Here is a 27,977-nt window from a genome sequence, read left to right on the forward strand (position 1 = left end):
ATATCTTGTTTGTGTTAATAAGTTAATTTGACAAATTTCGGGACTAGAACTAAATCCCACACTGAGAGACTGTTCAATCTCTCACCCGTTCCACTTTTATGTGGGTTCCAGGAAATGATGAGGCCAACATGGAGCACGAATAGGAGAGATGCGGATGAGGAGGTCAATGAGCAGATGGCTCAAGTATCTTTTTTATTTTCTTTTTAGTTGAACTTTAATTCTCTCTTTGAAAGTGGATACACTGACTAACATGACAATTATCAGTTTGTTTGCCCTGTTTGTCTTGATCTCATGTTGAATTTATGTTATGTGCTTGAACTACTTGTGATGTTAAAAGACTTTGTTTGACTTGTAAATGTTTGCATGAGTATTTATTATTGATAATGTATGTGATGTACACACGCCTTACGTAGAAATACGTAGTGAGTTGTCTCGGGGTGTGATAGGTCTCCATCATTAGATCTGAGGAAAACCATTGAAGATCAGTACTAACGCTTCCGCCTAAAGATGTCTATACTTCAGAACTGTAAGATTTAAATTACTTTGTTATTTTATTTTGGATTTACGGATTCTGAATTGCTTGTATTTTTTAATTGCAAAACACGTCATTAATTATTAAGACTATCATTTGGTATTAGAACCATCGTAAATTCATATAAGATGCAATAATTTTTTTTTTACAAAATTGATTTTCAATGGTTCGTTTAAAAGCTATACAGATTCAACTAATTTTATATATAAATCTTTTCTTATAATTTTGGATGAAAATTTTAAAGGAGAATTTTTATTCCCTATTTTGTATGCACATATATGTTGATCAATGAATTCTTATTGGAGATGCAATATGTTGGAGATCTTTAACTAAGAGGCATCATGTAATGAATCACATGAGAGCTCCTTTTTTGATATGTTGAATCTAATACGCCTTAGTTTGTCTGAAATTCTAGTCCAAACTATATCATAACCAAGGATAAGCTTGTATGTTGTTTACTTTAGATATGTACCGGGGGCTTTGTTTGAGGAAGAGCGAAGTTTGAATAGAAAAATATTATTGTTTTAGTTGTGACACTATTCTTTCCTTTATTACTACTTAATTAACTAGTACGTGAGCTTAACGAGCAAGATCTTAACGGAACATCTTTGCGTAAAGTGGTATCAGAGCGAGGTTTGACAACCACCTTCACACCTGCGTGAAGTTGTATATCCGTTAAATGTCCTTCAACAACCACCTTCATGCTTGTGTAAAGTTGTATCACCCATTTTAATATATCCATCATATTGAACAGTTTGGATCAACTGTTTGAATTTTGAAAACTTTAAAAATGTGGAGTGTAATTCAGTGTCACTAAAAAAGAGTGTAATTGAATCCCTCCACGCACACACACACACACACACATATATATATGCGCACACATGACACCGGATAACATCTTACATTTTCAAAGTTCAAGGAATCAATCTAAACCGTTCAACATGATGGATATATTAAAATGTGCTTCCAGATCAAATTTTACATTTTTGTAATTTTTTTTACTATTTATTAAGATGGGTACAAAAGTTCAATGGTCTGAAGACAATGATTTTGCAATATACTTAATAAATAGTAAATAAAATCAATAAAATGTAAAATTTGATTTGCAAGAATATTTTTATATATCTATCATGTTTAAAGGTTTGGATCAACTGTTCGGACTTTGAAAACTTTGAAAATATAGGATGTATTTTGATGTCACTAAAAAATTGTGTAAGTTGATCCCTCCTCATAAATATATATATATACATGACACCGAATTACTTCTTACATTTTCAAAGTTAAAACAATCGATCTAAACTATTCAACCTAATGGATATATTAAAATGTGCTTGCAATCAAATTTTACATTTTTTTTACTATTTATTAAGATGTGTACAAAAATTCAATGGTATGAAAAAAATAATTTTGTAAAATAGTTAATAAATAGTAAAAAAAATCAATACAATATAAAATTTAATTTGCAAGCACATTTTAATATATCCATCATATTGAACGGTTTGGAACAACTGTTTGCATTTTAAAAACTTTAAAAATATAGGGTGTAATTTGGTATCACTAAAAAATAGTGTAAGTGAATCCCTCCTCTCTCTTTCTCTCTCTCTATATATATACACACACATGTTTTTCGAATTCCATGCTGGTAATATAAAAGTCTGACTGAGCCTCTCATGTAACTGTAATGTGAATTTACATTCTGAGAGTATATGAGTAATCAAGAATTAATTTGTTGGAGAGAGAGATGGTCAAGGATATTAACAGAAAAAAAAAAAATCAAACAGTAGAGGATTTACTCAGAGAAGTGCAGGAACAATGAGAATATTTACATTGAAGAATGGAGTTTTTCGAATTTATTATTTTTGTATTTATTTTATGATTTATGTTTATTGAACCATATTCAACTATGTCGAATCTCTCTGTAACTCATCAAGAGATTTCTCCTTGAAACCTTTAATCAATAAAAGAAATAGGAACACAAGATCTCTATTTTTTCTCAACAAAAAAAATAAAAACATATATATACATGTTTCCCGGACTTTTTGATTCTTACTAAGGACTTCATTTATGTTATTTGTGTTCGTGTCTTTTTAATCATTAAAACTAATAAGTTGTTTAATAGATGTGATATTTTTTATTAATGAAACACGCAATTTCTGTAAAACAATAATTATATTTAATGGGTTTTAAGTAATGAATTGGAAACGTAGGCAAAACTCCATCAACGCGAAGTCGAATAAGCCGATCAATAATTTGGGCACCTTTGTTTTACTCCAAGAAAAACAAATAAAATTGCACCGAATACGCCAAACATCATTAATAGATACATTTAAGATGCTAATAACTAATTAAACTCGGGAGATAACCTTTACCGGTTCATCGCAAGTCCCTAAGTCTCTGTCTAGGGTTGATCGCAAGTCCCTAAATTTTTTTTACGGTTTTGATTTTTTTTCGAGATATAAGTAAAACGTGATATATTATCACAGCATCTAGCCGTTATAGACTATCACGGTCAGAATTAGTGCTAATTAATTTCCTTGTGAACTAATTGAACCGCGCATGAAAAAAACTGTAAAAAATTCAGGCCGTGTTACTGCATCACGGACAAAGATTTGTGAAAAAAATAAAAAATTCGGACCGTGATAAAGTATCACGGCTAGAGGTTTGAAAAAAAAAACAATTCATTCAACCGAACGTCACTCCATTCAACCGAACGAAGAAACTTGGTGAGAGCCTTTTTCTCAGACATCAAAGAGAACCGAATTTTCAATAACAGCTGTCTATCCTCCCCACTTAAGGCCAAAAAAAAAATTATGGTATTAAAATAAATTGAAAAATGCAGAATAACAATTCATATCACCTATATGATTGGCATTAGTACCCATTCACAAATTATATTAAGATGAAAGTAAATTTTTCGATTTAGAGAGACCCAAGTTGATACCATAAATCACAGTAAAAACTTCCATTTAGAATTCTGATAATTATTTGTTTCGTATTCTTATTTGAATCCATATTCATTAATTATATATCTCTATCTGTATTCTAATATTTGGAATTTTAAATTTTCGAATAATAATATCGATCTCTAATTTAAAATTTTAGCAACCCAATACATATTTTTTTAAAACACATTCAATAGTTTTAACTGAGATCATAAATTTAGAAAATTCAAAAGTAAACAAAATCAAAGTACATGACGAAGCAGATTGAACATACAATTTGTTTATTGGACTATGTTGTCCTAAAAAAAAACTTATGAACCACATAAAATCTGAAACTAATCAGAAAATTAATATAGGATTATCAAAAAAAATTAACTAAATATTAGTGTTAGATGATATACAAAATTGGGACTGGACGCAATGGAACTTCAGAAATTAAATAACCATTTTGTGTTGTTATTTGTGTTGTTTTTTTTTCATCTTCATTTGACGAGGAATCATTATCCACAATAGCCATATATAAAAATCAGGATTCTTAGACCTCATCGATAAAATCATCAATTTGACTCCTTTATAATACATCAATGTGGCTCTCATCTGTAAAAAAAAAAAATCGCTCTTATGAAACTTTAGTGTGGGTTCGACGTCGATTCAAAAAACCATCATAAGATAATATAATGTGATGAAACTAAATTTTGAACTGCATAAGATCCTGCAGAGACAAATCAAAACCTCATGACTCAGTCAATATGTGAGGTTATGAATGCATGTGGGTTGGTGGAGGCAATTATGTCAGGCCGCTTTGAATTAATGTTTAGTACTTATCATATCAATTTTATATCTATTTAACCTTCACCATGCTCTCTAACATGTTTATTAAATATAGTTTTTGATAAGGACAAAATGCTATATAGTTCGTTTGTCTTTTAATTACGCTTACTAATTAATTTTGATGGTAAAAGGTTTCGGATCTGAGGCATTTGTATTTTCTCTATAGTTTGAGTAGTAAAATTGAAATTGCTCACATTGAGAACTAGTCCAGGGTCTGATTAACGGCAAAGATTTGAGGAAATATCTCATATTGGCAAATTTTTGTCAAAGAATTGAAAATTTGAAGATAATTTTTTTTAGTATTTTGAATATTATTTTTGAGAAAGTGGACTTTTTTCTTGTGGGTTTTATTTTTTATCAATTCACAAATTATATTAGGTCAACCCACCATTCAACCAGATTTTTTTTTTGTTGTTGTAAATTAAAATCGACAGTAGTATTACCGTTTGTTTGTAATGAGGATGAAATTAATATTTTATAAATGGCACGTGGTCCATTACTCATGATAATTTAATAAATGATTTTTTATTAAAGGTAAAATCTTAAAAAACAATAAATGCTTAACTTTCAATGAAAATTTTTCAACATGCGATGTATCTTTGCACGAATAGTATCTGATAATAGAGCTCGATGTCAACAACTCAATTAATATTCAAAGGGGTGCTACACTACACGTTACCCAATATAATATGGAAGCAGCTAACAGTCTTCCAACTCCAGTCCTCCAAAAATCCCTGGAGATTTTCAACTAATTCTGTAAACATCAATACTAAATCCTGTAAACATCAATACTAAATCCTGTAAACTAATTCAACAAATCCTGTAAACATAAAAACGCATGAAAGCTGTTAAAAATGCGTGACAGCTGTTGAAAACGCATGACAGCTGTTGGGGACCACCTTCTGTGAACATACACATAATATCATGTTTACATACACATATTATCCTGTAAACGTATACATATTATCCTATAAACATACACATATAATTCTGTAAACATACATAGTGTACTTGAAATTATAGCAGTTGAAATTATGGCAGTTGTGGCAGTAAAAAACGCGTCAGAACTAAGCTAAAAAGGGAAGACTTTTATACACGGAGATTTTTGAGGGACTGTAGCCCGGGGGACATTACCTTTTCTCATATAATATAGTATGTACAATAAACACTCAATTATTGGATGAATATGAATGTGCATATGTTTTGCAAAGGACCTCGAACTGCAGTAGTGTATGCACCGATCAATTGATAGAAACTAGATAAATTAATGGAATACTCGTTTATTATGGCAATGACTGTGATGAACAAAAGAAAAACAAACTCGTTGCGAGTAGTAGATAGCTTTTGACCCGTTCAATTGAGCAACATGTTGAGTAAGTATTTTTTTTTTTTTTTGAGTTAAAATAAGAATCAAAGTCCTTATTTGATTATATTGATTCCATAGCAAAAGAGTTTGTAGGTTTCCTAATAGGTACATTTACCAAATTTTGGAGAAGCATCCTCTCTGCCGTTGTTGTCAATATGATCTTTGCTATGACAACAATTAATAGTCTCTATTTAATGGCTCTATATTCTGAATATTTAAAGGCCCATCACCGGGATATTATCAAGAGAAAGCCCAAGATATTTCTGGGGATCTCGGTGAAATGGGTTTGTGGATTCTCTGAGCTTGGTACTGTCATTGACTGGGCCCTTCATAAATGCAAGAAAATGAGAAATGTTGAGAATCAATTTTGAAGATAGGATGACCAAGTGAGGCACGAGCGGCGGTAATAAATTTTATTCTTTATGGTAACATAATTTGTTGTCAATACGGCCGCTACATTTACAAGATATTTAGTTTATGTTTGCAATAGTTTATTAGAGCATCTACATCCCTGAAATTATTAGAGTTTCTAATCTGACGTGGCAGTTTCTAATTCAGTTTCAGAGATGTGGGAGAGTTTCTTATTTAGAAACTATGCATGAAAGTTTATTATTAAGAATTTGTTTATAAACTCTATGTTGGCCAAACACTACAGCAGAATTGGTTTTGTGCGACCGGTGCTGACGCCGGTCGCAGATACTCAATTTCTCCTGAAAAAAATGAATTTCAATCAAAATTAGTCGACGAATTGTATCAGCGACCGGCGCCAACACTGGTCGCTGAAAGTTTTTTTTTTTTTTAAATGTTGCTGAAAAAAAAATGAAAAAAACGCGGCTACTAAAAAATCAAACGCGCCATCAAACCCTTCTCTACCAAAATAAAACCTTCTCCGCCAAATCAAAACCTTCTCCGCCAAATCAAAACCCTAGATTTCTCTCTCTCACTCTCTTGCCGCACCATCCTCTCTCTTTCGCACTCTCCCCTCACCATCCCCTCTCTCTCTTGCTCTCTGACCTAACCATCACCATCACGCCAGCACAGACGCGCATCGTGCCAGCACAGACCCCCATCGCGCCAGCACTGACGCGCCAGCACAAACTCGCCAGATCGACCCATCGTGGCACAAGCAAGCTCTCTTCTCGACTTCTCTGCTCTCTAAATCTGGCATCTGAGTGTAAGTTCTAATTTTTTTAGTTGTGATATCTTTCCCCTCAGGTATGGACATAGTTCGGATTAAACGGTGATAAATGACTTGCTTGATCCTACTGGTCAGAACTTGCGAGTGAGAGAAGACCATGAGGTGCATAAGCTTTCATTACTCCGCTGTCTTTTTAAAGTTTGTTAGGCACACTGAATTAAGTGGAATTGAGTTGAAAAGTGGGAAAAGATGGAAAATTTTGCAATTAAATCCCTCTCTATTCCTTTAGATAGAATAAGATATTCTCGGGTGGTGGAATACCTTATGCTATAGAAAGAATGGGAAATTTTTACTATTCCTTTAAATTCTACTTTGCCGAACACCTATGATATAATTGAACTTGTTTGGTATAATCAGAGGCTTTTCTGAACTCACTATTTGTCACACCCCGGAACAGGGGGTCGCGCAGTTTTGTTTTAAAATGCGGTTTTGTTCATGCATGCGGATTTATATTTATATTATTATATTTTTTATGTGGGTGGGCCTGATTCTATTAGTATGCGGGGGGTGGCAGGGGGGCGGCAGCCCTCTGCGAGCGTTGTCTGAGGTTACGAAGCCAAATGGTATGAAAATCCTTTAACCGACGGCCCAGATTAGTTAAATTATCATATGATTTGATTTAAAACAAGTTTGGTTCAAAACCGATTTAATTTGACTAAGTTATACCCTAAAACAGCATTTTTCAGAACCCATTGCGGCCCGCAATAGGGCTGTTGCGGCCCGCAACACTTCCCAAAATTTCCAGCCTTTGAAATTTGCCTCTGTCTCCATTTATTGCGGCCCGCAACAAATTCCAAAATTTCCAGCCTCTGCACAGCACTTCTGCCTCCATTCATTGCGGCCCGCAATGAATTTATTGCGGCCCGCAATGACCTGGTTGGCTTTTTAAGCTGCGAATTTTTCTCTATCTACTCTCATTGCGGCCCGCAATAGGGTTATTGCGGCCCGCAATAAAGGTACTGTTTTTCATCCCTTTGCCCATTTTCGTGGAATTTCACCCCGTTTTCAAACCCGATCAAATCCCCGTATAACTAAACAATTATTTCCCATTCACTAGAAATTTTAATGACGTTTAACATGCAATTTCAACATTTAAATCATAACAACCATTTAAAACATACCGTTAGGGTTTTATAACATAATACGGTTCGATAACAACCTATACATCAAAATAACCGACTACGGGTTCAACTACACATTCAAAATGGACATAAAGGGTTTGGCATAACCTATTAGCTCGGCCTAAACTCACGCGTCGAGCCCGAGTCCCACTTCACTCGCGTTTACCTGCACATATCAGTTCAAAGGGAAAAATTCCCCGAGGGGAGGGGGTGAGAAAACCTGTCATCCGTTTTCTCAGTGCGGAATTTAAAGAGCTACTGGATTTGTGAGAAATCCATCACCAGAACTAAATACACTAGCAATAGGGCATCTATTTACTTATTCACCAATAATAATAAATGCACATGTACCGGGAATAGATTCAAACGGGTTTCAATTCACAAAAATCAACATCAATCAACGAATTTCCAGAAAGATTTGGTTTCACAGATATAATATATATAAGTCTGGTTATGAGGTACAGATATCAACTATCGATCACCTCCGGCTTAACAGTTCTATTTTCTGGTTTCAAGTCATACAATCTCATCAATTCATCACTTAAAATATACACGGCATATTCCGCGAATATGCAACAGAATATCACTTTTCTCAAAAGAAATCACCGACACTGTCACTGAGTCACTGAACCACAGTTCTACCTAAAATTACACTGCACTTCCCTTACCCAACCGGTACTAGGTTCACTAGGGCCATTCTCCAGATGCGCATAAGGGTCCTGGATGAAAGTCTAGTAGCTAGCTAGACTTTCCACTATGATACACTGTTCACTTCACACAATCAATCCAAGTCATACTGTGGTTCCACTCACTTATTCAAAACGACAGATCAACAATCGATAAACCGTACCAACATGAGAATCAAAACAGTTATACAATTCAATTTCACTAATATCACAATTAATGCAATGCGGCAACAAATGCTTTCAATCAGAGATTCAACATGCTATGCACAGTTTATTTAAATCAAGCAATCAACATAAATATAATAATATGCACCGTTATTTAGTTCTACGAATAAATCCCAAAACAGATCCCGTGAACCCCCGCACCTGGTTATGTAGGGCACGTAGAGGGTCCGTGATCTTGTGACTCGGTAAGCTCGTCAATCCCGCTAGTCGTGCTCGTTAGGATCTATCCATAGGTCAATTTATTAAATTCCGGCACTTTTACAATTTAAACCCTAATCAATTTTTGGGAAAATCCGTAATTTGGAAATTTGGTTGCACTTTGGAACACGAAATCAATCAATTTACACTTTAGAAACAACAAAGGCACGGAATAATCAATTTGGTACGATTCTACGGGTTTTCACCGAAACCCTAAAAACACGGAATCGAGAAATTTGGGAAAATCTGTAAATTGGAAATTTGGTGGCACTTTGGAACACGGAATCAGTCAATTTACACTATAGAAACAACAAAGGCACGGAATAATAAGTTTGGTACGATTCTACGGGTTTTCACCGAAACCCTAAAAACAAGGAATCACGAAATGAGAGAGAAATAGAAAGGAGAATTACCAATGGAACGGATGGATATGCGAGATTTGAGCTCCTCTTCCTAGATCTCGGTTTTCGGGCAAAATGGTCACCGGGGTGTCTCTCTCTCACTCTCTCTCTCTCTCGTTCTTTCTTTCTTGGCGGAAACAAAGGAAAAGAAGAAAAGAGATGGGGGCAGGAAAGGAAAGGAAGGAGGGGAAGAGAGAAGAATGACAAGGGGCCCCCACTTGTAAGTGGTCTTTTTGCAAAATAAACCCTCCACTTGTTCGATATTGTTTAAATGATTTATATAACACCTATTGTTCCTCTTTCTTAACACAATTAATCGTATAATTATTGTTCACCATCCACGTCACTAATTTCGTATATACGTATATATATATATAATTCGATTTAACCACTTATTATTTTAATTAAATCTGAATTTTAAAAGTTCACAGTGTTACACTATCAACAACTTTCTGAACTCACTATTTTTGCGGGGTGTTTGCTTAACTAAAGTTGAAAGTTTTAAATTATTAAACACAGGGGACCTATGTGGAAGGAATAAAGGAGGAGGTGGTTCTATCTCCCGGACATGCACTTTCTTTCATTGCTGCTGGTAAAGGTGTAGTTTAAATTCATTACTTATTTTCTTTTATTAAATTTTAGAGAAAGAGCTGCAAGTTGTTGTGAACTTTAGTAATATTTGGAGGACCGTCGCTTGACTGGTGTAAGAACAGCAATTCTGGTGGATTATCAGAAAAAATTGTTTTCAAGAATTAATTGCAACTTTGGTTTAACAAATGCTAACGTTATCTATAACTCTGTCCATACCTCTAAAGCTCAACCTAAGACCAGGGTAACTCTGTCCATACCTGAGACCAGGGTAACTGGACCATAAAGGTGAGGGTCACAAACAAAGGGAACTTGAGAACTTACAGAAATGCAAGGGATGAAGGTTTTGAACTCTTTTTCTTTGTTAATTTTATGTAATTGCTCGTTTTGTTTCTAATGGCCTTTCAATATGTTTGAAAATTTCAGGAACAAAACTGTAGTGGTCTCTTTATGGAATGATCTTGCTTAATTTGGAAAAATAACAATAGGCTAGCTTAATTTGGAAAAATTAGAATTGAGAATTTTGAGAAATATGTACTGTTTTTTTTATTTCATGACTTGAGCATTTTGAGGAAATTGTAATTGATATATATTATGGCAAAATTAGAATTGTTGTGTTGTATCTCAAATATAAAACCGTAATTTTGTATGATATTTAATGTTACAATTGAATCGATCGAAAAATAAAATGAAAAAAATCCAAAAAAATTGACAGAAAAGTAAATAACAAAAAAAAACTGACAGAATAGTATCAGCGACCGGATTTAACGTTCAGCGACCGTTAATTGTGGTCGCAGATTCCTCTTCGTGACGTTAGCAAAAAAATAACAGCGACCAAAAAAATTGGTCGCAAAAAAAATATCAGCAACTGGGTGACGTCATTCAGCGATCGGTAACGTCATCGATTGAGTATCTGCGACAGCACTTTCAGCGACCGGGATATCAGCAACCGGAATTGACTTTCTGAGACCGGGATCACTATCAGCGACCGGCGACGTAACTATCAGAGACCGGAAAACCGATCGCTGATAGTCTTTTCTGTTGTAGTGAAATGATTGACTCAAATTGTTTCTCCTTTTTAATTTGTTGCTGATGTGGCTTAATAGAAACTCTAAAATGAGTTTCAGGAATGTGAGAGTTATAAACTTTAAAGACCATAATTTTTAAAAAGTAGTTAACAGTTATTTAGAAATCCTTTTGAGTTTTAGGGATGTTGATGCTCTTATACAATTTGGTGATACAATTTCATAACACTCAAAATAAATGCGTTCTGTATGCATGCCTGCATAATAAAATTGTCCACATATATACTTATACAAAAGGAGACTAGTATATTAAATTACCAATATTTTCTCTGACATTATCACGAAAGTTTTTCCCATTGTCTGAGTAATTGACTGCATAATCATTGAATGATTTTTTATTTATTTTTTTCTCAAACGGGACGACAAGAAATTGCGCTATATTTTATAAATGAAAGAAATTGCGCTATATAAAAACATTGAAAACATTTCTTCTATTATATAATTTGGATTTTAGATAGACAGAGTTCTAGCTTTCCAACTTCTTAATATCCATAAAAGACTCCTTTGAGTTTCAATTCCACAACCTCCCACAAGAAGGGTGTTATCATCTAGACCAAATATCGGTTCTTATTAATAAAAATATATTATTTAATTGGATTCTAGTTTGCTTCCTGTCCAAAATTTTAATTTATTGTTATCTATGGGATCGATATATGTTGACCACTATTTTTGCAATTTTGCTATATACTCCATCTTTGAAATTGTTGTTTCGTTAGTACAACTCTAATTTGATCTCTCCGTTTTCTTTTTTCTCTTCCTTCTATGTTGAATAGTCTTGAATGGGATTGGGAAAATGTTATTCATATGAGCCATGCGCCATGCCACTGCAACAAACTCAAAATGGTAGAGGAATATGACAACGATGCAAAAGGTGAGTGATTTGCTTCAAATGTGGAATTCAACAACGACGATGGAACATTTTTGTTCAGGCTAGTCATGGTTGTGTACTTTTAGGCATATCTTTATATGCACATTACAAGTTGAAAAATAAATCATTTATTCTCATTAGTCGGTCAATTAAAAAACAAAATGTTTTTTTTCAACATACTATATTTTTTATTTTTTCAATAAAGATAAAATCAGAAGTTTGTAAATTTAAAATTATTTCAATAGAAAAGATAATAAGTTGAATAAATTAATGTCTTTCAAATTTAAGCGAATAAATATAATATTATTAATTTTGGAAAAAATATATATATTAATTTTTAAATATATATAATTTTTACGTTATAAGTTTTCTTCTAAAAAAATTAAAAAGTAACAAAAATAAAAACCTCGATGTTGAACTTTGGTCTCCATTTACATTTTAATATGAAGATCATGTTGAACGATTCGGATCGACTGTTTAGATTTTTAAATCACATAAATGACTTATAAAGAGCTTGTTTTACTTCATGCTCATATTTTGTGATTTTAAAGTTCAAATTGTCGATCCCATCCATTCAACATGATCTCCATGTTAAATTGTGCCAAATTTGACATTAATTTACTATTTTTTTAGAATTGTTGAAAATTATTGTTTTTAATGATTCAGAATTGTCTGAAAAACAACAATTTTCATAATAAAGTTCTCTTGCATTAAAATTATGATTAATATTACTGGGGTGTAAGCAAATTAATAAACAGTTGCATAGCAAATTATATTCATAGAATGAGAAAGAAAAAAAGGGAAAATTATTTCTGAGTTGGAGTAGAGGGTCGCCTTGGTTGAGTGCGTATCCTCCGAGATATCTCAACTTTTGCGTGTCAGACGTGTCGGTGCCTATTCGGAGGTGATGTAGGGGGTTAGTATTATGTGTGCTATGAGATTCGTGCAGAGAGTATTTAAATGGTTGGGATTTTCCATAAAGTCACGCGAAGTTTGAGATATCTCAGAGGATACGAATTCGCCTTGGTTAGCAATGTGTCATTTATCGGATTTGCTGTGTCGATGGGGTGTTGTGATACATGCATGGAGATAGGTTGTCGATTGGAACCTCAAAATTCCTACCGCCAGAATAATTAATTTTGTGAGAATTTCTTCAACCTTTTCAGTAGATATATTTTGTGACAGTTATCAATAGCTGAAGGTGCAGCGAGTCTTCCACTAAATATATATATACATGCGTGCAAACTGAATCATTGTGTCATTCGTGTGACATAAAATCCACAGAATGTTTACTGTCCGTTTTTGTGTCTACTTTCTCTCGCTTTAAATTTGACTAAGTGTTAGCCATCAGACTGTTCGGTTAATAATTTATGACAATCAAGAAAAAACCTCCGATGCATGTGGATCTTTGAATAATGTAAATTATTGATAATTGTCAATCTTGCATCCGATTTTTTTTATTATATTTTCTCCTCCGGAACATGCCTGAAATCCTGAATTAAATTGTTCCATTTCTTAATCCTAGTATTCTAATATCCTATCGTATGTGTAATGTGTTATTAACAAGGGTTTTATATCCATTACGGGAAACTTGTACGTATTTATACTTTCGCATCAGGCAAGTGTCATAACGGCCTCCAAAATGATATGAACAAGTCGAATTAATTTCTTTTTCCGTAGAATTAAATATGAATTTTATAGATTCAACTGCAGATTAGACGAGTCTTTCAACCTTTGTGACAACCAGATTCTCAGCCGAGGGTTAAAACTAGGTGGTGCACATTTTGGTTTGTGATAACAATCTCAGATTCTCAGCTCAGAATCTGAGGCTGAGATTGTTCCTTGGAATATTATTCTAAAGAAAAGTCATGTGGCCTTCAGGCGATAATTCTTGGTTGCTAGCCACTGTGATATTTTTTAATTACGAACTTACATATAGAGAATTGTTATAATTGTTTAAATTTATATATATTCAATTGTAAATATTAATTATGTTGAACTAAATTTATTTTAAGAATGTTTCATACTCACGTCATTGTTGCCCATCAGACTGGTTAATGATAAAGACAACCAAGAAAAAATCTCAGATGCATGTGGATGTTTGAATGAAAGTAAATTATTGATAATTGATGATTTTTCTTTCGAATTTTTTTATTGAATTTTCTTACGCCTCTAAAATTTTAATTAAATTGTGATATTTCTTAGTTGACGTCAGTACACTCCATGTGTATTTGATTGAGGGCAATCTTAAGATTTAACTTCCTATAATCCAAGTATCGTGTGTGTTACTAATTAACATAAGCTCATATCCACCACAGAAAGCAGAAATCATTTTCAGAATAATTTTCACCTCGAGAAGAAAAGGCAGAGGATGCTTTTGGTTCAATTTATTTCCTTCTCAAGATTAACCCTGCTATAATGACAACTGCGAAGAAAAATCTTTGTAAGATATTTTCTTCTTTCATTTTGAATTCGAAAAGGAATTTTAACAACCCGATTCCAGAATATAAGAACTTTCAAAGGCTCCACAGTTCCACTCAATACGTGTGTATGATTATTTTACGATTAATTTTACAAGTAAACATTGACTCTTTCCAAATATGAATGTATGGTTGGCTGGTTGCCAAATCCTGATATTTATCAAGTGCCTCGAACTGCAGTAACAGTACATATATTTTATTGGTAGAATATAGAGAATCAGTGGATTATTTATGAATATGATGAAGGAAAAAAAAAGAAACTCATTGCAAGTAGTACCTACCTTATACAGTACTGGGGTGACAATGATACTAACCCAACTTCTCCTCCACATCAAAAGCACTGAATCTGCAAGCATAATGGCTCTTCCTGGTTGCCAGGAAAGCTGTGGTGGAATTCCCATCCCTTACCCTTTTGGGATTGGCCTAAATTGCTCCCGGAATGATGCGTTCAATGTCACTTGCCGCACAACTGATAACAATGGTACACCTACACCTTACCGTGCCAGTTCACCAACTTACAATAATGGTACACCTACACCTCACATTATTATTTTTCCGATTCTGAATATAATCCTGTCCTTGGGTCAGCTACGTGTCGGCAGCCTTGTAGCTTCCCGGTGCTATAACACCACAACAAAAAAAGATGATATCAATACTGGGGCAGTTGAGTTTGGTGAGCCATTCTGGCTGAACACCGAGAAGAACAAGTTTACAGTCATTGGGTGTAATACACTTGCTTATCTTGGCCTCGACTCGAGTACTAATTCCTCAGTAGGGTGCCTTTCTTCATGTGATAGCCTAGAAATCCTGAATAAGTATGGATCCTGCTCTGGAATTGGCTGTTGCAAGACAGCAATCCCCAAAGAAACATCTGACGTTGCGGTCTGGTTTGATAACAGGACCAGCAACTCAGAGGTGCATAACTTTAGTCGTTGCAGCTATGCTACAGTGCTTGACGAGGCTGCGTTTAACTTCCAAACCAATTACATCACCAATGACTCGCTGAGTTCTCTCGTGCTCCCCAAAACTGCCGGTGTTGGTCAACCGATTTTGTATGAGTCTCAGTCACTGCCGGTGTTGGTCAACTGGGTCATAGGAGGCACAACATGCGACATCGCACAAACAAACAAATCCTCCTATGCATGCACAAGCGATCATAGTATTTGCTTGACAATAAAAGATCATGGTTATCTCTGCAACTGCTCCGATGGTTATGAAGGCAATCCTTACCTTGACGGAGGCTGCCAAGGTCTTTTTCTCTCTCACTCTCTCCTGCTCTTGCTCTCTTTTATTTTTATTTATTTTTCTTTTGATCTCTTTTATTTTTATTTTTACTTTTTTATAATCCCTGCGGTGGCACCCACAACGGTTGCCCATCATATTAACAAAACAGAGAGTATTCATAAATATGGTAGAGTATTAGGTAGGCATATCTGATAATGTGGCATATAATAATTCTTGCAGACACGAACGAATGTGTCAACCAAAATGCATGCTCCAAGCCAGGAAAGTGTCACAATTATGAAGGAGGATATCGCTGCTCTTGTCCTTTCGGTTGGCGTAGTATTCATAACAATCCTGGTCCGGCAGAATGCGATCTCAACGTGGCACTAGTTACAGGTTTGTTATTACCTTCTCAAAATACATAACTTGCAACTTCTATGAATTTTTTAATGTTTTTACAAGTATAGAAATAGAGAGAAGGGATTACTTTTCAAGATAAATACAAAATACAAGTACTCCCTCAAACTAAATATTGTCTGCTTAGCTCGACGCCGCAAAAATTTAACCGTACCTATACAATTTTCTTAAAAATTACTCACCCAAATCCGATTAACCCCTACCTCAATTGTTTTGTTTAATGCAAATGGGACAATTTGCTAAGAATCGACGGACTCAAACAGGTAGATTTTTTTTTATTAATGTAGTTTTAATAAAACCAATAGAACAAAACCAACGCCAGTGGTACATTTTTCTCATTCCCCAGCGAGCCCCCACAGTTCCAAATATTATCGAATCAACCATTGTCGTTTTCTCGATTGTCAACAATCTGTCGGATCTGGTCAAATCATGGCATGTTAACTCGATCCATAATGTACATCCATTTAATTTCAACCATTTTTTTTATTGGAGTACTGTCAATAAAATACTTATACCCATTTATCATGTATATTTATCATATTCAATAAACGGGTATTATATAGGGACAAACTAGTTGACTCCTCCCCCCCCCCCCCCCCGCTGCCAAACTCAATTCTTGAAACGTTCCGAAACTATCACTGTTTAAAAGTACTACTAGCAGGCCTAGTTTTAAACATAACAAAAAATTATTCCTTTCACCCACTTTATTTTCCTCCAATCATTATCGTCTAGTTTTCCAACGATCTATGATAAATTTTGTCAAAATTTAAAACTACGAAATCTTCAACTCGAATTTCTCTTTCAAATTACATCAATGATGAAAAACTTTTGAGTTATATTTGTGTCGTTGTTTTATTAAGGTGGATATGATAAGTTAACAGTGTGGGTGTTTAGGGTAATAATTCTCTTCAAGATAACTTAACAGTGTTGGTATGATAACTTAACAGTGTGTGTCTTATGGATAACTCTCTTCATACACTTACCCCAACATTAATCATTTCTTTATCCATGGTTATTTGAAACCAATCCTAATAGTACTATTAGGATCGGTTATTTGAAACAACCGATCCTAATTCTTTTTTTTTTAATATTGGTTCTGCAAAAACCAAAAAAAAAAGAATTAGGATCGGTTGTTTCAAAAAACCGATCATAAGAGTACTATTGGGATCAGTTTTTTGAAACAACCGATCCTAATTCTTTTCTTTTTTTTCTCTTTTTTTTCAGAACCAACATTAAAAAAAAAATTTAAGATCAGTTGTTTCAAAAAATCGATCATAATTTTTTTTTTTTTTGCAGAATTGGAATCGATTAATTTGAAAAAACAAAATATAAATAAATAAAAATAGAACCTTCTTTATGATCAGTGTAATAAAGTAATCATCTCCATTATATGTGGAGAGTGCCCCAGAAATATTTGAAACAATAAATCCTTGGCACAGGGGCTAAAGATATATTTTGTATTAGGTAAATTAATTATGTAAGCAGGAGATGAATTGTAATGAAAAAAACAGAGAATCAATGAAATACTTTCTGATTTTGAGCAATTTAGAAAATCAATTATTTCGTTTGTGTGAAACAGAGAGCAGTTGGACTGCACATATAGCAATTTATCCAACAAAAACAAGCTCTTAATTAAATAATTGCAGTTGGTCTAATGAAGCTCTCAATGTTTTTGGTTTAAATCAATGATCCCTTAAAACGTTTAGAATTAGTTCCATTCAGTTCTTAATTAGTTGGTTGCTTGGTTAATGACTAAATTAACATTTTAATCTGTGACTTTAGAAATATCACAAGTTTCTAGAGTAACGATAACATGATTATCTATATAGATAAATCGGTCCCTTATATGAGCATAATGTTTGAATGTTTTCCAAAGGCATGGTATTCTTTGCAAATTCACAATCATATAAAAGTGAGAGGGAGATTATATAAAGCAATCGTAAATAGAAGTATAGCATGGTATTCTTTCCAAATTCACAATCATATAATGATTAATTTTGTTTTTTTTTTGTGAAATTACACTTTTATATTACATTTGAAATCTAGCTTAATTTATAGAAGTGGAACTATCCAAAAAAAGGGTTTCCAACTTTCCACTATTTTCTCTTTCCTTGCTTTTTTTTTCTGTAGGAAAAGTTTCAATTTCATGTCCCCTAAAATAAATTCGAAAAAAGATGATATATTAGGAAAACTGTCCACATACCTATACAAAAATTGGGGATTATATTAAACCACAATATTTTCTCTGACATTTTCATAAAAGTATACCTAAAACCTGATAAGGAACCAGGGATGATGCGGATTCAAGTTTACCTAAAGGGTGGAGTTTTTGTTCAAAGGGCTTTGGACAAGATCTCATTCAAAGTCAGTTGTAAACTGTTCAATTTGTGTTAAATTTACATGGATGGTTTAGATTTACAGAGCTATTTAAAATTATTAAGTTTTAAATATGTTGGTACAAATCTTAAAGCAAATCAAACGGTAAGATCTGACTTTGAATGAGATTTCCGTCCAAAGCCCTTTGGACAAAATCCAATTCCTCACCTAAAACCTGACAAACTACCACCAGTGAGGATTTTTTGGTAGAAATAAAAAAAAATTCTCAGGAAAATGAGTGATTGTTTTTTTCTTAGAGAAATAGATGGAACCATCAATGGTGCAATTTCACCAAAGAACATGCTAATGAAACTGCACCAATGTTATGGTCTCAGTCATTTTTGGATAAATCTATGGTCAATATGGGGTTTGACGTCTGAAAACACGGGATAAATCTAGAATAATCATTTAGTACCCACACAATACCCGCACTATAGTAATCACACAGTATCCGCACTATAGTAATCGTGCTACAGTACCGCACTTAGAGAAATAATATATTATGATCCCCATTAATTATATAGTCTTAACTAATTATTATTCTAAAATTCCAGCAGCATCATTTCTCTATGGTCCCCACTAATTATATAGTTTCCCTTTTATAATTTTTGCACTCATTCCAACGTCAACCTTTCTCTAATAAAAATAGATTACTTCATATGAATAAATATTTCAATGCATAGATATAAATACTTTTAGTACTTAAATATTAATACTTTCAGTGTCATATATAAAAAATACTTAGATATATATACATTCGTAATTATAAAGTACTTTCAATGTCATATGTAAAAAATACTTGGATATGTATAACTTCGTTAAGCTTTTTTTTCTCTTCTTTCGACAACGTATGCATTGCAGGTTTTAGATATGTACAAAATTTTTTATTTTCTCTTTTCTTCTCTGCTGGTTGTAGATCCGGCCGTATGTTCAAGAATTTCATGTCTTTCCGAGCATTGATACCGTCCTTAGTCTTACTCGGAATATTCAATAATGTTCCAACCATGCTATCACACACATTTTTAACTACATGCATCACATCGAGACAGTGTCAAACATCTAAGTGCTGCCAGTATGATAAATCCCAGAATATTGACCTCTTCTTCCAACTAATTTTCGGTGCCCCTTTCTTTCTCACCACCTTTTTTAAAAAAATTTCAAATTGAACTTTGAAATCCTTCACTCGCGAATAAACAACTTTACCGATCATCGGATAATTTACTCTGGCGCTCTCGGTCTTTACATTGAATTCTTTCTTTCTCTTTCGGTGTGCAGGAAGAAATCTACGATGACCCATGTACACATTTTTAGAGGAATTAGGTAGCCACACATCGACTGCATCGTCCAAGCAAATAGGGCACGCTTTCTCTCCTTTGACACTGTAACCCGACAAATTTCCGTAAGCCGAAAAATCATTAATGGTGCAAAAAATCATGGCCCTTAAAGTGAATTTCTCCTTGCTGTATGCATCAAATATCTGCACTCCGGGTTGCCATAATTATTTTAAATCCTTGATCAATGGCTCTAGATACACATCTATGTCGTTCCCGGGCTGTTTGGGTCCTGATATGAGCAAGGTAATCATGATGTATTTGCGTTTCATACATAACCAAGGCGGAAGATTATAAATGCACAATAGAACCGGCCAACTACTATGCTTATTGCTCATGCTACTGTGCGAATTTATTTCATCTGCACTTAGCCCAAGCCTAAGATTTCTAGGGTCACGTCCGAATTCGGAAAACTCTCTGTCAATATTTCTCCACTGAGGAGAATCAGCGGGGTGTCATAATTTTCCATTTTTTTTTTGGTTATCGGCATGGCAACGTACTAGTTTCGCATATTTAGCATTTGAGAAGAAACGTTTGAATCTCAGTTTCATGGGGAGGTACCACAATGCTTTTGCCGGAGGCCCTTTGTTCGGTTTATAATCATCACTTTTATTGCTGGTTAACTACTTTGGTTTATAATGTGATGCACCACATTTTGGACACTTGTGAAGATCTTTATACTCATTTCGATATAATATACAATCATTAGAACACACATGTATTCTTTGAACTTCCAAATCCACTGGGCACAATATTTTATTCGCTTCATAAACATTAGGTGGTATCTCGTTTCCATCCGGAAGCATTTCTTTTAAAGTTTGTAATAACTCAGTAAAACTTCTATTACTCCAATCGTTAGATGCTTTAAGGTTATACAATTTTAATACACCTTTCAATTTTAAAAATTTAGAACAACCAGGATACAATTCTTTATTAGAATCTTCGTACAAATTCTCAAATAAACAATACTGCTTATCATTACCAAAAGCTTCTTCTAAATCACGTAACATTTGATCAAAATTATCACATTTATCTAGCACCATATCATCATTTTCTTCGGTATGGCATTCCTAATGCTCAGTATGAGTACCTATGTCGGTTTCCAATCCCCGTAGATCATTCCCGTCATTTCCACCGGTATGGTATTCATTATCCTCAAAACTAGTACCTATGTCGTTTGGCAAACTCTCACCATGCCATATCCAACACTTATATCCTTGCTTGAATTCACGGCAGATTAAATGGTTCCTCACTTAGTTTGAGTTGAAATTTTTTTTACCGTTGTTACAATCACGACAAGGACACGACATCAGTGAACTCCCCTTATTCGCCATATCTTCCATAGCAACTCTGATCAATTCCTCGACACCTGTCATATATTCATCAGATAGACGTGATGTCTCGTACATCCAACTGCGGTCCATCTACAATTATAATAAAACACAATTAATTAAGAACAAGGTTGGCCTGGGTACTCAATTCTGTTCACAATAGGGCTTACATGGGGCCGGGTTACCATCCTATCCCACTCTTTGAATACTTTGTCTCAATAGTGACTACGTGTTAGTCGTGTTTTAGCATTTAAAAAAATTTCAGCAGCATTTTCCCTTAGTTCCCCGAGTATCCGGGAAACTAATAAGGAGAAATGCTGCCGAAATTTTCTTAAATGCTAAAACACGACTAACACGTGGCCACATCCTAAATGAGATGAAGTATTCAAAGAGCAGTCCCAAAACGGGGACTATTCAAAATTAATCCCTAATGGATTAATTTTGAACGGGTATCATGACCTAAAGGCATTAATCATGCGGTTGTGGCTCGTAAAACAATACTCTAGCTACATACCTAATATAAATACATCTACGTACTCTAGCTATACACTCTTATAAAAAAAAATATTAATGCACAAAACTAATTAAACATGAGTTATAGGTTGTACTTACAACTTTTTTTTTTATGTTGGATCGAGTGAGATAAAGATCGCTGCACCAAATCTCTCAATAATAGCCAATCTACAAAAAATAAATCATTGATCGGAACCTAATTAAGAGATGTATATATATAACATGCTATCCTAGAACTTGAAATAAAAAAAACTCAATAATAGCTCATATATAGCATATATATAGCAAACTCAAAAGCGTGTGCATGTAAATCTTGAAATAAGAAGAGAGGTCAAACTTATAAAGAAAATCTCCACATATAATAAATAGCTCATATATAGCTCATATATAGCATATAGAGGTAGGCTAATAAACAATCGATTGTTCCTAGCCTCCCATGCAACCAAGTCATTTTCCGATATTTAAAGTCTAAATGATCGATCCAAACAGTTAGATGTGATCTCCATATTAAAATGTTCTACAAGACCAAATTTTACATTTTTTGGAATTTTTTTACTATTTATTAAGCCACTTTGAAAATCGCTGATCCAACGGTGGCTTAACCAAACAATAAAATTAGAAGCATCAGCGATTTTCAAAGTGGCTTAATAAATAGTAAAAAAATTCCAAAAAATGTAAAATTTGGTCACCTAGCACATTTTAATATGGAGATCACATCTAACGGTTTGGATCGATCATTTGGACTTTAAAAATTGGAAAACGACTTGGTTGCACGGGAGGCTAGGAACAATCGATTGTTTATTAGCCTACCTCATAGCATATATATGCATTATTATATACAAATCTCCATATATAAAGAAAAACTTGAAATGAGAAGAGGTATTCAAACTTAAAAGCATGTGGAACCAATAAAAGAGCTAAATCAAGGCCAATATTTAGATTTTGAGTGGGGATCATAGTTCACTTCTGGTATAGGATTTAGGGTTTAGGGTTTTGAGCCGAATAGAGCCTATAAATGGTGCTTCATTAATACCAAACTTGAGAAATGAGATGATCAATTAATGTACCTGAGAAAAGAGAGCTGAGATAGCTGATTAATGTAGGGCGAGATAGCTGCTGCGATAATTAAGAGAGGCGAGGCTTAGGAAGAGAGACGCTAAGATTCTGACAAGAATCAGACTGAATTAACAATTCATATGAACTATTAGGATCGGTTGTTATAAACAAACCGATCCTAAAAACTATTCAGATCGGTTCTTATGGTCAACCGATCATAATAAATGGATTATTAGGATCAGTTGTTTGTTAGAACCGATCCAGATACTATCAGGATCGGTTTTTACAAACAACCGATCCTAATAAATGAACTATTAGGATCAGTTGTTTGTAAAAACCGATCTTGATAGTATCTGGATCGGTTCTAACAAACAACCGATCCTAATAGTTCATCTATTAGAATCGGTTGATCATAAGAACCGATCTGAATAGTTTTTAGGATCGGTTTGTTTATAACAACCGAGCCAAATAGTTATTAGAATCAGTTGTTTCATATAGCCGATCCAGATAGGGTGATCCTGATTCTAGTTTTTCCACTAGTGATTGTAAACATTTCTTCTATTATATAATTTGGATTTTAGATAGATAGAGTTCTAGCTTTCCAACTTCTATTTAATATCCATAAAAAACTCCTTTGAGTTTTTTATTCCACAACCTCCCACAAGAAGGGTGTTGTCATCTAGACCAAATATCGGTTCTTATTAATAAAAATATATTCTTTAACTTGATTTTAGTATGATTTATGTCCAAAATTTTAATTTATTCTTATCTATGTGATCGATATGTTAACCACTATTTTTGCAATTTTGCTATATACTTCAGCTTTGAAATTGTTGTTTCATTAGTACAGCTCTAATTGATCTCTCTGTTTTCTCTTTTGTCCCTTCAATGTTGAGGAATGGAATCAGCTGCTCTTCAATCCATGTTATTCCTTGCTCTTCTCTCTATCTCTCTCCTCTGTCTCCCAAGCTGATTTGAGTGCGTATCCTCTGAGATATCTCAACTTTTGCGTGACCGACGTGTTCGGTGCCTATTCGGGAGTAATGTAGGTGGTCAATATTATGTGTGCTTTGAGATTCGTGCAGAACGTATTTAAACGTTTGGGATTTTTCATAAAGTCACGCAGAGTTTGAGATATCTCAGAGTATAAGAATTCAGCTGATTTGGGGCATTTACTAGGTTTTCTGTGACGATGGTTTGATTCTAAGCATGCAGATAATTTGTTGATTAAAAATTAAAATTCCCTAATAAATTCAAACCTTATCAATAGATATCTTTCGTGGCAACAGCGAGTTACTAACTAAATGTACATGGGTAAAATCCATAGAAGATCCTAGACAACAACAAAACGAAAGTCATGCGGCCTTCTTCTCACATGTGGGACCCACGATTGATTGAGGTTATGAGTTAGTGGGTTTTAGGATTTGTTGTGATTTATTTCGTGCGGCCTATGAATTGAAGTCAACAATATCTTCTTACATATCACCACCTCATGAAAAAATGCATAGCTGAGAAATCAGGAAGCTCCGCAGGCAGTGTTTTATTTGTAATTTTGTTTGCTAGCCCCTGTGATCTTGTTTAATTACAAAATATTTAAGAAGAGAATTATTGTAACTATTTAATTTATATATTTTCAATTGTAAATACTTTATTGGAGTAAATCTATTTCAAAAGTGGAGTAGAACTAGGGTGTTCTTAAGTTAATCAAGCCTCTTGGTGAACTCAAGTTTAAAACCCGTCAAATCGGCTTCAAATTACAAATCCGAACCGTTGAAACCCGCCTACTTTACGAGTGATGCGTCTACGTGTGAAAAATTTTAATTTTGAAATTAATTTTGCATAGAGTGAAGTGGTAAAAAAATGTTCAAAAAATGAATGTATTAAAATTATTTTATTAACCTTTTAATTTTAACCGCTTGATTGTATACTAAATTAATTCGAATACTTAAAATTTCCAAAGGTAGACACAAAGGGTAAAATATATAATATCAAAAAAGGGATACGTAATATATAGAGATGGGCTATGGTGCATTGCAATGCATAGGCCATGGTGTGCATTGGACCATAAATCACTGATTCAAAGTCCAAATGACCGATCCAAACCGTTTATCTTGTTCTCCATATTAATATGTGCTTGGAGACCAAATTTTACATTTTTTGGAATTGTTTTACTATTTATTAAGCCACTTTGAAAATCGCTGATCCAACGGTGGCTTCTGATTTTACTGTTCCAAACAGTCACCGTTGGATCAGCGATTTTCAAAGTGGCTTAATAAATAGTTAAAAATTTCAAAAAATATAAAATTTGGTCTCCAAGCACATATTAATATGGAGAACAAGATGAACGGTTTGGATCGGTCATTTGGACTTTGAATCGGTGATTTATGATCCAGTGCACACCATGGCCTATGCATTGCAATGCACCATAGCCCATCTCTAATATATAATATAAAAATAAGTCGGTGCGCCGCGTGGAAAGTGTGAACAAACTTCGCAAATGAGCTGGCCGGTGAATGAAATTAACCATGGTCAATGAATGGTACCATTGGTCAGTTAATAATACATCAATTTCTAATTGCACAGCTCTCGTACAATTTTGGACCGCTATCTTTTAGACCTTAGCTTAGGATCCATGTAACCTATGATTCCGGATTCTTTGTGGTCTCTGGTTCTTGAGGCATGTGATATTTTACCAAAAATTCAAAATCAATTCTCATAAGCAGATCTGAGAGTTTTGCACACTTGATTCATTTATGTATAAATTTTGTATGTAAAATTTCTGAGGACAAATTAAAACACTCGAGACACCATTCTATAATTGACTTGGTATTATTATAAGACTCACAACAAAATAGACTAGAAAAAAAATAGTTAAGATATTCAACACAAGAATCCGTTTACTATGCCTACATGTTGTTAATAAATTAAAAAAAAAAATGAATTGTAAATGGCAGAAAAATCACTAAACTTACATACTAAAGTTCTTAAATCATATATTGAAACTAAAAGGAATTTTAAGTCGAGAGAATGGGGACAATTAGATAGTTATAATGTTAAGCAAAGTCACGTGCGTGCCCACCAATCTATAAAAGAATTAAATAGTGCAAAACAAATATAAAAGAATTAATACACCCCTTCATATTAACTTAAACTATAACAGAATCATACATATATATTCTGTTCCGCACAGACAACTATTAAAAGAGAAGATCAACCAGGAACCCAAGAACAATATATTTTATATAAACTCCAGAATTCGAGCAGCAATCGCACAGGAGAGCAAATGCATAGTTTCAAATACATATTTTGAAAGTGTGGTCCATTAAATAATTGGATCATATATTTGTTCAATTATCAACGTGCATATGTTTAATAAGGAGCGTCGAAGTGTAGTAATGGGACATCGATGCATTGAGAGAAACTAGATATATAAATTAGTTGATTACTTGTTTATTATTGCTGCGAATATGATGAACGAAACAAAATTAATCTCATTTGCAAGTAGCACGCATCTTATACAGTACTACATCATGTGTAAGAACACGACGAAACTAATACGGCTGGGGTTGACCACAAAATTTCCAAGTCATTGTCTTCGCTGGGAGCACATAGCCTATTAACATTATTATAATCAGATTATGAAAATATGCCAAGTCAGAATACGTTGGAAAAATTAATAAAAAAAAAAAAATTTCATTGGAAAAAGTTTCCGGTGCCGTAATTCGTAAAGACTAGCAATAGGGATTTAGAGTTGTGGTCCACTAAATAATTGACTCATTAATTTATTCAATTATCCACGTGCAAATATATTCTTTATAAATAGCGTCGAAATGCTGTAATGTGACATCGATCCATTAATATAAACTAGAAAAAATATTAGTAGATTTCCCGTTTATAATGGCGGTGGCAATGATACTAACCCAATTTCTTCTCCTCCTCCACTTCAAAAATGCTGAATCTGCGAAGAGCACCATTGCTCTGCCCGGTTGCCCAGAGAGCTGCGGTGGAATTCCCATCCCTTACCCATTCGGCATTGGCCTAAATTGCTCCTTGTCTCAAGAATTCAATGTCACTTGCCGACTATCTTATGATTCTAACACTACTATAATTCCTGTTCTTGAGGATATAGGTAGTCAACCTTTCCAGATTCTGAATATAAACATGTCCTTGGGCCAGGCACGTGTAAGCTTCCCCGCAGCTGGCCAGTGCTATAACAGTACGACAAAGGAAGAATACTCTTGGTATCCCCCAATAGACAATCGTAACTCATCATTCCGGATCAACACTGAGAAGAACAAATTTACAGTCATTGGGTGTAATACGCTTGCCTATCTCCGTCTTGACGATAGTACTAATTACTCAGTAGGGTGCCTTTCTTCGTGTGATAGCCAAGATACCCTGAATAAATATGGATCCTGCTCTGGAATTGGTTGTTGCCAGACAGCTATCTCCAAAGAAACAAACTATTTTTATATCGGGTTTGATGATAGATACAACAACTCGGATGTGTATCATTTCAATCCTTGCAGCTATGCTATGGTGGTGGAGGAGGCGGAGTTCAAGTTCCGCACCACTTACGTCACCACGAAAGTGCTGGGTGACATCTTTAATCTGAATTTTGGTAAAGAATGGCCTATGGTGTTCGACTGGGCAATAGGAAACACGACATGTGACATAGCACTGAAAAACAAATCCACCTATGCATGCAGAAGCGATCACAGTAGCTGCCTCACAGTCAGTGGTGGCGGCTATCTCTGCAACTGCTCCGTTGGTTATGAAGGCAATCCTTACCTTGATGGAGGCTGCCAAGGTCACACTCTCTCTCTCTCTCTGATACAGATGCATGCACAATCTCACTCTCTCGTGCATGTGCTTTCTTTATCTTTTTTATTTTTATTTTTACTTTTTTATAATCCCTGAGTTGGCACCCTCAACGATTGCCTATCATATGTAGGCATCTAAGATAATGTGGCATATATTATCTCTTGCAGACATCAACGAATGTGTCAACCGAAATGCATGCTCCAAGCCAGGAAAATGTCACAATTTTCAAGGAGGATATCACTGCTCTTGTCGTTTCGGTTGGCGTAGTAATCATAAAAAATCTGGCCCGGGAGGATGCGATCTCAACGTGGCACTAGTTACAGGTTCGCTATTACCTTTTCAAGATACATAACTTCCATGAATTTTTTAAAGTTGTTACAACTA

At 34.3% G+C, this 27,977-nt stretch overlaps 2 protein-coding genes across 5 annotated transcripts in view; both read left to right on the plus strand.

Moving 5' to 3' along the window:
- Positions 1 to 14,710: 14,710 nt before the first annotated feature.
- On the plus strand, positions 14,711 to 24,453 carry LOC144546217 (wall-associated receptor kinase 2-like). 4 transcript variants are annotated; one of them, XM_078294755.1, is made up of 3 exons: positions 14,711 to 15,770; positions 15,986 to 16,141; positions 24,040 to 24,453. In XM_078294755.1, the coding sequence occupies exons 1-3, from the start codon at positions 14,753 to 14,755 to the stop codon at positions 24,165 to 24,167; spliced, it is 1,302 nt and encodes a 433-aa protein (XP_078150881.1). In that variant the 5' UTR covers positions 14,711 to 14,752; the 3' UTR covers positions 24,168 to 24,453. The 4 variants fall into 4 exon arrangements, with proteins under 4 accessions (XP_078150881.1, XP_078150882.1, XP_078150884.1 ...); XM_078294756.1 differs by having other exon boundaries at positions 14,712 to 15,770; positions 23,678 to 24,453; XM_078294758.1 differs by lacking the exon at positions 24,040 to 24,453 and adding an exon at positions 19,814 to 22,999 and having other exon boundaries at positions 14,712 to 15,770.
- Positions 24,454 to 25,077: 624 nt separating this feature from the next.
- LOC144546216 (wall-associated receptor kinase 3-like) overlaps positions 25,078 to 27,977 on the plus strand; it is a 45,827-nt gene continuing 42,927 nt past the window's right edge. Inside the window, exons 1-2 of the mRNA XM_078294754.1 lie at positions 25,078 to 27,579; positions 27,761 to 27,916. Of these exons, the coding sequence (XP_078150880.1) occupies positions 26,667 to 27,579; positions 27,761 to 27,916 (1,069 nt within the window). The 5' untranslated portion in view covers positions 25,078 to 26,666. The remainder of the gene's footprint in view (positions 27,580 to 27,760; positions 27,917 to 27,977) is intronic.

This window comes from Carex rostrata, chromosome 29, assembly GCF_964058835.1.
Source record: "Carex rostrata chromosome 29, lpCarRost1.2, whole genome shotgun sequence".
Lineage (NCBI taxonomy): Eukaryota > Viridiplantae > Streptophyta > Magnoliopsida > Poales > Cyperaceae > Carex > Carex rostrata.